General features: G+C 42.8%; 1 protein-coding gene and 1 pseudogene across 1 annotated transcript; both read right to left on the bottom strand.

Moving 5' to 3' along the window:
• Window positions 1-3,864: 3,864 nt before the first annotated feature.
• LOC107305311 (probable F-box protein At4g22165) lies at window positions 3,865-5,316 on the bottom strand. The gene has a single exon (XM_040528794.1). The coding sequence runs from the start codon at window positions 5,314-5,316 to the stop codon at window positions 3,952-3,954; it is 1,365 nt and encodes a 454-aa protein (XP_040384728.1). The 3' UTR covers window positions 3,865-3,951.
• A 2,213-nt stretch (window positions 5,317-7,529) lies between these two features.
• Window positions 7,530-10,109, bottom strand: LOC102711383 (annotated as a pseudogene).
• Window positions 10,110-10,537: the final 428 nt, after the last annotated feature.

Raw genomic sequence — 10,537 nt, 5'->3', positions numbered from 1 at the left:
TCGACCCGGCGAACGCTCCCCCTATCGGTGCACATCTACTACCATATGTACACCACTCGCCGCCCAAGTCAAAAAAAACAAGTTTCCTCCATTTTCTATTCACAATACTCACACATTTAAAATTCTGTCCAGCAGCATCAAAATAACCTTTTTCACATATACATTTATCAAAAATGAGTAATTTGTAAGGCGGTAACCGAATATATAAGCATATAGCGGCAATATAAGCATAGCATAATCCCAAATAACACAATAATTGTATCCAAGAGCACCCTATGGTTACAACCAGCAAGGATTCAATATTTCAAGGTAGGTTATGCAGCAATTTGGTCATATCTACCATTCCCATATTTATAAAATTTCTTTTTCTTAAATTAATACTAGCTAACGTATGCATGTTTGCAATAGAATCATTTAGCCCATTAAAACATAGGATCAAAGTGGTCAAAGGAGGGGCTGACTTGCCTTCGTCCGCAAACACCTGAACCTGGTCTTCAACAAACTCACCCTCTTCTTCTTCGACGTATTCTTCCTCTATTCAAAATACGCGTATACGATAAATACAAAAATGCATAAAAACCAAAAATGCATGAAAATGCATGAGACTTATGCCATGAGTGTGTGCTGGTCTCAGGTGGCCTCTAGTGAAGAAATTTTTATTTTATCACTTTGTTTTACAGAGATATGCATTTAATAATTAAAAAGGTTTAAAAAGGGCTAAGTTTTATTAAGCAACATTTTTGTACAGAAGTGAAGAAAATTACTTTTACAAAGTTACAGAGCATGATTTTAGAAAATTAACAGAAGTGGTTTGACAATTTTTAGAGCTATCTTCAATTTGTTACGGATTTAACAAGCTCTAGGAGACATTTAGGGAAAAACAAAAATAAAGGAAAAGTTTGTACAAAAAGTACCAAGTTTTATATTTTTCTAAAATAGCTGACAGTTCCACGGATCTAACAAAACTGGTTTCACAATTTTCGGACTTAAAATGAATTTTCTACAGAATTTTGAAGTTCTGCTCATTCTCAGCTAAAAAAAATAGAAATCAGTTTTCAAAATTTAATTTCAGCCGGGCCCACATGTCAGTGAATGGCGTTTTCTGAAGCGAGGGGCGTTTTGCAGAAAGGCCCTCGTAAGATAGGAAATCAACCCGCACTCCCTTGCTACAGTAATATGTGTCTAGGCAGTTTTCGGATAGGACCCTAGCTTTAGTCGAATTCTCCGAAGGAGGTCCCTGGTCGGCTCAAACAAGGGGCAGCCATGGGTGAGTTGGATTTTCAGCTCGCCGGCGACGATCGGTGGCCCGAATCAATTCGAGCGCAAAAGAGAAAATGTAGAGGGGGTCCTTGTGCATCCGTGAGTGGTGGTGGTGAGGGAAATGGTGGTCCATAGCCCATGGAACACGAGCAACAGCGACGACATGTCTAGGTATGGCCATGCATGTGCTTGTAGTGGCTTGGTTAGTGCATGCAAGGGCTCGGTTAGTGCAAAATAGTTAGTGCCAGAGATGTCTCAAGGTACTAGGGTGCTCACCAAGCGAAGAAACGGACGAAACGATGTCCACGGGAGCGGTGAAGACGTTGGCCGGCGGCGAGGTCGGTGACGCCCACCACGTGTTCGATAGATTGCTTCTTGGGCAAAAGAGGCACGGATGAGCTCGGCGTGATGTTTCGTCTGAGCACAAGGGTAAAATGGGTTCACTGAGGGATGCTAAGAAGGATGACGCGGACGGTTTCTCGTGAGACTCACCTAGGAGAGATTAATGGCGACGTGGGCTCGCCGGCGCCGACATGGGCGCTCGCGTTCCAGCCATCCCAAGGGGTTTCCCTCCCGGAGTTCGCTTGGAACGTGAAGAGGCGAGGTAGGAGAGCCTGCTGGCGCGAGGGCTGGTTTAAAGGTGGAGTTTGGACGCGGTGCCCGTGAGCTCGGTCCATGGCCTAAGCTCTGTCCCTGCGTTCTCGAGCCGTGCGACGATGGAACAGGGCGGCTGGGCGCGTCAGGACGTGTGCAGCGTGCCGTGGAAGAGTAGTGGAGGAGGAGATTTGGTCTAGGCGCGGTGATTTGGTCGGAACGGCCTCGTCTACCTTCAATGGAGTCGTACCCGAGTGGTGATTGGGGAGAATGGCGCGAGGTGGACGATGGATATGGAGACACGGTGTCTAGACCCATCAGCAGCGTCGGCTAACATCTTAGCTTCGTGGAGAAGGCCCGACATGGCATGGTGGGAAGCTAGGGGTGCTGTTTTCTCCACTCCAAGGAAGACGCCCGCCAGGTGTTCGACGAAATGCTTACAAAGACTGAGAGAGGGAGAGAAGGTGGCTGGTGCTGTGATGGGATTTCTTGGGCTTTCATTGGCCATGGGGGGCGGTGGAGGCTGTGAGGAGAGAGTGGGAGGCTGCCATGTGGGTCCTAGGGGTGTGGAGCCCACTTGTCATTGAAAGAAATTTGAAATCTGGCTTGGAGGCTAAGTCAAGTAGAGTTGGCTGCAAAGGATTTTTGGAGGATGAGAAGAAATGGTTAGATAGCGATCCAGCGTGTGCCACTCCTCTTGGTGTTAGAAGAAAGTTTGTAGAAGACTTTGGCTGAAACAAAACTTTTAAAAGAGGTTTTTAAATAAATTTTTCGAAGAGAGCAAGTTTGAATCTACTAACAGTTTTTTCAGGTTTTTGGAGAGATTAAAATAAATCAAAGAGTTATCAAACCTTAATTAAAAATTATGAAAATTTGTGGGTTGGTTTCTGACATATCAAGGTATTTTTCAGAATTTTTGTAGAATTTTTGGATGCACATAAATACCAAATTAATTATTTTTGTGAAACTAGGTCTATTATTGCATGTGATGATGAGATGATTAAGATCCAAAAACAATTAAAATCACTCCCAAGCTAATATTATGATTACTGCTCCCTTTATTTTATATTATAAGCTATTTTAACCTTATCAACGTCAAATTTTTAAGTTTGATTAAGTTTATAGAAAATTTAGCAACATTAAATTTTCTAAGCAAGGAATGATCGATTCTTTTCTCGTTGATGGTGCATATGTGCTATAGTAGTGACTACTTCCATCTTTTATAGTATGTCACATTTTAGATTTCTTCTTCTGTTTCATATTAAGTCCTTTTTAAACTTGTTTTAAATCAAAACTCTTCAAGTTGACCAAAACTTATATAAGATTGTACTAACATCTTCAGCATCGAGTTAGTTTCATTAAATTCATCATTGGATATATTTCTATATTATATTTATTTTTGGGTTAAAAATATTGTTGTGTTTTTCTATAATTTTAATTAAACTTACAAAGATGTTTGATTTAGAGTAAAACCAAAGTGACTTATGCTATGAAATGTGGGAGTAATACTTCTCTTTTTTTTTCCCTCTTCAGCTTTGTTGGTCATTTTCATTTTTCAGCATCGGTAGGCTACTGGGCTTCAATTGGACATTTTGACACTACAAAATCTACAATTAGCCTGTATTTTGTATAAACACCAGAAAGTTAACGAAAGAATCTCAGTCCTCAAAACGCCCTTCTATTCTATTCGTTGCAATGTTGATGCAGAACTATCTGAGCTGACCAGGCCAATAAAAGCTTCCTTTATGAAAAAAAAAGGTAAACGAGGTGGGACTAAACTAAAACAAAACTAGTTGACATTCAGACTAAAATCAAACCTAAGGGATGGGTTCAAACAGCTAAGGCATTGATTACACAACCATTGAATCTCAATTACTCTATTGATATTTGCAAGAAAGATTATTTCCTACAACTTTACTACGAAGTTGTCATTAGAAGAAAATTCGACATGAGAATTGCGACTGAATCAAAACAGTTAAAAGAACTGGTACAAATAACAAAAATGCAGCAACTTAACTTTCTCATTCACCCTTCAGTTTTCCGCTCGTAAATTTACACATAAATTGGTTAAACAAAGAAAATTTAAAAAGCTACTTCTTACACAGGAAGAATCTTTGCAAAACTAGGTGTAATCCATACGGGGGCCGGAAAGTTGGACCAAAGCTGAGGAGCCACAAGTTCCTCTCTGCTATTAGTTTTCAAATCAAACAATCCAATATCACGACGGTTCTCCCTAAATCCAAATAGCCAGAGATCATTGTCATCAGCAAAATATGTATAATTCTCCTTAAGACTTCGGTATTCCTTGGTGCTGAGACAGAGTGATTGGTTAAGGCCCAGAAATAACGCGTGGCCATCCAGGTTTTTTATCTCCACGCGCTTTTTCTCCGTGGCATCAATACTAAATATCTTAATTTCCCCAGTATTCCGCGCATCCGGGTCATCCGGATCGTCATTGTTGCCGTACAACCTCCAGACGTTCAGAAGACCACCCCATGGGGCTTGTACAATGTACATCTTGTCACAAAAAGAATAACGTGGTGCCTTTCCAATGATCGTCTTCATGGTGACCACGGGGCCACTGAGATCGAACACGTGTACCTCCCCCTCTGTGCATGCATACAAATGGCCATCCACGTAGATGCAATCATCGTAGAAAGTGTGTGGTGGAATCCAGGTCCACTCATCGTCCCCAACCCTCGCGAACGAAAGCTGGGACAATGGGCAGTGGATCAGCACCACGAGGTAACTTTTTACGGATGTATCAAAAAACACGAAGGCCTTGTAGTACATATAGTCCCGTAGCTCGCCAAGGGTGAAAACTGATGGCTCGGTACGATAAACCTTTGATCCGCTATACCATGAGAGCTCATACTTGTGGATGGCACCGGACTCATTGAAGATGGGCTCGATATGCTCGATCGTGGCGACAGAAGGCAGGGCGATTTGCTGCCCTGTGATCGGATTGACTAGGTGCATCTCAGACGAGGCATCGACTGTGATCAGCCAGCCAAGGGAGGACCCGATCAGGAACCTGCTGCGAACAGGGGGGTCTGGGAGAGTGAACATGTACTGCCTCTTCTCGACGAGGCTGTAGAGGCACACGGCGCTGTCCCCGGCGGATTCGGAGGTGTAGAGAAGGCACGGCGTCTGGGACAGCTTGTAGATCCCAAGGCTGCGCATCTCGTTGTAGGCGGAGCGCCAGGAGTTGCAGACTGATCCTGCGCGCACGAGGTCAGGGATCTCCAGGAGGGAAAATATCTCCACTAACATGTCCTGAGGCAGCTCTGGTAAAGGATTTGCTGCCACGGTCTCTGCCATTGATGGCTGATCACCCTTGCGAAAGCCCTTGAGTAAACTGGGAGCAAGCGCTTGGATCTTGGATAAAACAGTGAAGAGTAGGTGCCACAATTTCTTTAGGCACTTTGCTAGATCCCCTAAACTTATACCGCAGGACGCCATATATTGGATGGAGAACTTTTGCAAAGCTGCAAACTTTGATGGAGCAGAGCAGGCACAAGGTATACCTTTATAGAACTGAAGTGCAGCGCCGGAAACCGACACGGACAAAAAAAAAAAAAGGACAAATCTGACTCGGAATCAGACTTGTTGCCGGAGAACTCCCAGCTGCGCTCGGAATCGGCCCATCCGCATCGCCACCGTCGCCGCTGTCCCCTCCTCACCGTCCATGGTGGCCGTCAAGCTCGCCGTGGGCGCCTCCGCCTCCCTGACGCAGTGCTTGCATGTTGCATCGACGTACGCCTCCAAAACAAAAACAAAAGAATGAAGCTTACTGTAAATTCAGATTTTGCAAGATTACAAGGGCACCTTTCCAAACCACAGATAGCATGTCTTAAATACTTTTATTTTGGATTTAACTCATTCCGTAGCTAACGTCTTATTTGATCCATTGTTTCGGCAAACTGTCAAGTACTCAACTTCTATGGTCTAATAATGAAATATCTTCATATTGGTCAGCTGCAGGTACCTCTAAACATTCAAGGTTTTGTGTGAAGCAATCGAACCAAAAGTATACACATACAAGTACATGATCAATTTAACTTGGGAAACATGACTGGTCAGGTGCTTATCTCAGGAATGGAACAAGCGGCAAACAATCTAGTCTTGGAAGCATTTAGAAACTGTCGTGTAGAAACTTCTTGTAGATTGATGTAAATTATATTTTCAGGTTCATAGTGCAATACAGGTTGTGTGTCATGTTGATTCTAAGTTATTCTAGAGATGTGGTGCTTATAAATTTTTTATAGGAATATGTTTGTACATTCTGAAAAATGAAAACTATGTTTTCTATAGCAGTATTTCTAATCATATTGTTGTGCTATTGTGGGTATGAAACTTGTTACTAGTAGATACGTGGATTTTGTGTTACTAGTGCCCATATATCTGTTACCTGGTTTAAACGATTGTGTTACTGGTGTCTAAATATGTGTTGCTGGCTCAAAGGTACATGTTATTTTGCTTGTGGTAGGCGGTAAGGTAAGAAATGATTGTTAACACATCTCATATCCTAAAACACTAGTTACGTGCTACTGTAGTGTGCAGCTAAATGATCACTTAAAAGTTGTGTTACTAAGTACGACAGTAACATCTTTTTGAGCCTTCCGTAGCACGTAGCTGTGTTACTATAACCCTTATCTGACATAGTGTGATTGTTGAAATACGGTATCCTAGTCATGGCTGGTTCTGCTAAGGCTGTGGATTCAATTGGGAAGAAAACACTGGACTATGGATTTAAATGACTTGTCTGGTAAACGAACATGTCATCTATGTCTAAAGACTCCTTGCACTGCTAGTAAGGTGAAAGGGGATGCATAAGGTATATACTCCTTGGAGCGGGCGTCGTAACACCAGACGATCCGGAAAGTTGGCCATGGTACGTACTGCATTGGTGCTTAGCCTTCGCTGCGTAGCCGCCAACGGTTGAGTGGGTTGTATGGTCATATGGAGCGATCTGAGCCGTCCGATCAAGTTTTCAACGGTCAATATTAATTCAAAGTTGTTGAACAGATCTTTTTTTATCATTTCAAGTAAACACACGGCTCTTCAGCAGCATTTTTTTTATTATTTCAAGTAAACACATGGCTCTTCAGCAGCATCCCGTTCATTTGCTTCTTTTCTTATATGAATCAGAAAATTTGTAGGGCCTAGACTCTTCAAATAAGCTGGGTTGGTGGTGCACAAGGAGAGCTAATATTATGATTACTGCTCCCTCTATTTTATATTATAAGCTATTTTAACCTTATCGACGTCAAATTTTTAAGTTTGATTAAGTTTATAGAAAATTTAGCAACATTAAATTTTCTACACAAGGAATGATCGATTCTTTTCTCGTTGATGGTGCATATGTGCTATAGTAGTGACTACTTCCTATCTTTCGTAGTATGTCACATTTTAGATTTCTTCTTCTGTTTCATATTAAGTCCTTTTTGAACTTGTTTTAAATCAAAACTCTTCAAGTTGACCAAAACTTATATAAGATTGTACTAACATCTTCAGCATCGAGTTAGTTTCATTAAATTCATCATTAGATATATTTCTATATTATATTTATTTTGGGTTAAAAATATTGTTGTATTTTTCTATAATTTTAATTAAACTTAAAAAGATGTTTGATTTAGAGTAAAACCAAAGTGACTTATGATATGAAATGCGGGAGTAATAGTTCTCTTTTTTTTTTTCCCTCTTCAGCTTTGTTGGTCATTTTCATTTTTCAGCATCGGTAGGCTACTGGGCTTCAATTGGACATTTTGACACTACAAAATCTACAATTAGCCTGTATTTTGTATAAACACCAGAAAGTTAACGAAAGAATCTCAGTCCTCAAAACGCCCTTCTATTCGTTGCAATGTTGATGCAGAACTGTCTGAGCTGACCAGGCCAATGGAAAGTGCAAGCTTTCCCAATGAACAGACGCCAGACAGCTTCCCTTATATATTTTCCTTGCACAGATCAACCGAAGCATTTTTTAACCTTCGAAGCATAGCAGACCACCATTATCCTGCAGTTATATCATCAAGTTTCAAAAGGATCCTATCATTTCCTGAATGATTTTCACCTCCAACTGCAAACTGATGAACAGCGCCATTTGGCTCCATCCAACTGCAGCCAGTCTCCTTCCGCGTCCCCTGAACTTCCATTACTCCCCTCACCTCTTTAACGTTATTCCAGCTGCCACATTCTGCATATATATTTGATAAGAGAACATGTGCTCCACTATGATTAGGGTCTAACTCTAAAATTTTCTTTGCAGCAAATGCGCCAAGCTCAAGATCACCGTACATCCGGCATGCCGCTAGCAAAGATCCCCAAATGACTACATTTGGTCTTAAGTGCATCAACTCTATGAGCTCAGCGGCTTGTTGAAGAAGTTTTGCCCTTCCCAAAAGATCCACCATACAGCCGTAGTGCTCATGCCTGGGCTCAATCCTGTATTGCTGGACCATGATTTTAAACAATAACCGGCCTTCTTCAACTAAACCAGCATGACAGCAAGCAGAGAGCAACCCAAGAAATGTCACCCCATTGGGTTGAATCCCTTCGCTTATCATGTTCTCAAAAAGGGTTAAGGCAAATCTGCCATCACCATGCATAGCGGACGCAGTAATCATACTTGTCCAGGTGACAATGTTCTTTCGAGGCATTGCATTGAAGACATCCAGGGCAAGAATTAAATTCCCACATTTGGAGAACATATCAATAAGAGCATTGCCAATGGGTATCATCTTACACAAGCCATGATTCTCCACGAAGGAATGGATCCATCTAGCTTTATCGAGGGCACCAGCATTAGCACATGCAGATATTACACTTAGCATGGTAATTTCATCTGGTTTGATACCATTCCCTTGCATATCATGGAACAAATTCAGTGCTTCGATAGGCTTGCTGCTTTCAGCATATCCTGATATCATAGCACTCCAAGATACCACGTCCTTCTCTGGCATTCCATTGAATATGGAACGAGCAATCTCGACTTTTCCATTCTTGGCATACCCATACACCATGGCTGTTGATAGTACCAAGTCCTTTTCTGACACCCTGCCGTACAACTTCTCAGCCATCTCCACGTCTGCACAACTAGCATACATGTTTATGAGAGCACAGCTGACTTGAGAATCAATAAGAATGTCTGACACCACCATGTATGAGTGGATAGCCTTTCCAAATCTCAATTGTCTTGTATGGGCACAAGTTGAAAGGGCAGTGACAAGAATAATTTTATCAGGAACAACTCTTGATCTCTTCATGCCATTAAAAAGCAGCAGGGCTTCTTCATAGTTTCTGGTCTGACAATAACTGCCAGGTGATGTTAGAGAGGTCTATAATAAGTATAGTGAAAAGTCCAATTAACATACTGCATAGAAGCATCAAAAGTAACAACAGAAAGAAAATAAGCACAAAATCAATGTGAATAGGTAAAATGGTTTGCTAGTACTTCAAAATTGGGCTGGATTAGAAAGAAATATTTCGTTCAGCACACCACACAGAGTGCTAGAGGGATCCTATATATGGACGTATTTGAAAAGTGTAAAGTAGAACATGAACAGCGTTTTTTTTTTTGGAAAGATTGAACAGCGGTTTTTTAACGGATAAATTTCAACCTTTTAGGCTTATACTGGTTCCTTACAAGTTCCACTGATGCAAGCCTAGAGTACTTTCTGTTGGCCTTATCATAACATGCTATGCTAGTTGGACTCGCTCCAACATATAAGAGTGCAAGCAAATGAATTATCCATTTTCACGACAACATAGAACAGGGAGGATTCCATACGAGCGCATGAACAAATGAACACAGAAAAGGCCCGTTACCAGTCAAGCATGACGCCCCAGGCGACGAGGTCCCGGTCGGGCATCCCGTCGAACACCCTGCGCGCGTCCGCCACGCGCCCGCACGCCTCGTAGGACCGGACCAGCGCGGTCCCGACGAAGCCGTCGCCGTCGGCCCCGACCCTGAAGGCGAGCCCGTGCGCGGCCCCCGCGGCTACCGGGCAGCGCGCGAGCGCCACGGCGCGGAGCAGGGACGGGAGCGCGCGGCTCCCCGGCGCGGGCAGGCCCGCGCGGCGGAGGCACGCGAAGGCCGCGAGCGCGAGGCGCGGCGCCGAGGCCGCGCGGAGCGCGGAGATGTACGCGCGGTCGGCGTGCGCCGTCGCCGCCGGCGGGGAGGGGTGGCCGCGGCGGAGGAGATGGGCGTGGAGCTCGCCGAGTTGGCGCGAGAGAAGCTCTCGAAAGCGCATTTTATTTTATTTTTTGACATGAAAAACGCATTTTATTGGTGCTAGTGACGGTTGGGCGCTCCAATATTTTTCCTATTTGTATGCATGGCCTAGTGGAGCGATCTGAGTCGTACGATCAGGTTTTGGACGGTCAAAATTAATTTAAAATTGTTAAGCAATTTTTTTCTCAAAGAGCATTCGTTGCTAATAAAATTATTTAGAGAGTTCGTAGGGACCTAAACACATCAAATAAGCAGAGTTTTTTTTTTTGTTTTTGGAACAAATAAGCAGAGTTGGGATGGATGAATGGAAACTAATATCATGGTTACCACCGATTTGATATTTTTGTTAGTTTGTTTCTATTGATGACAGTAACAGTGGTACAAGTTAATAGTATTTTTTTTGGATGGCCAATCCTAATTGTATTGGAGCATCTCCAATAGGTGCCT

This window comes from Oryza brachyantha, chromosome 11, assembly GCF_000231095.2.
Source record: "Oryza brachyantha chromosome 11, ObraRS2, whole genome shotgun sequence".
In the NCBI taxonomy this organism is placed as follows: domain Eukaryota; kingdom Viridiplantae; phylum Streptophyta; class Magnoliopsida; order Poales; family Poaceae; genus Oryza; species Oryza brachyantha.
The sequence above is the reverse complement of the archived record's forward strand: the minus strand, read 5'-3'. Positions and strand labels throughout refer to the sequence as shown.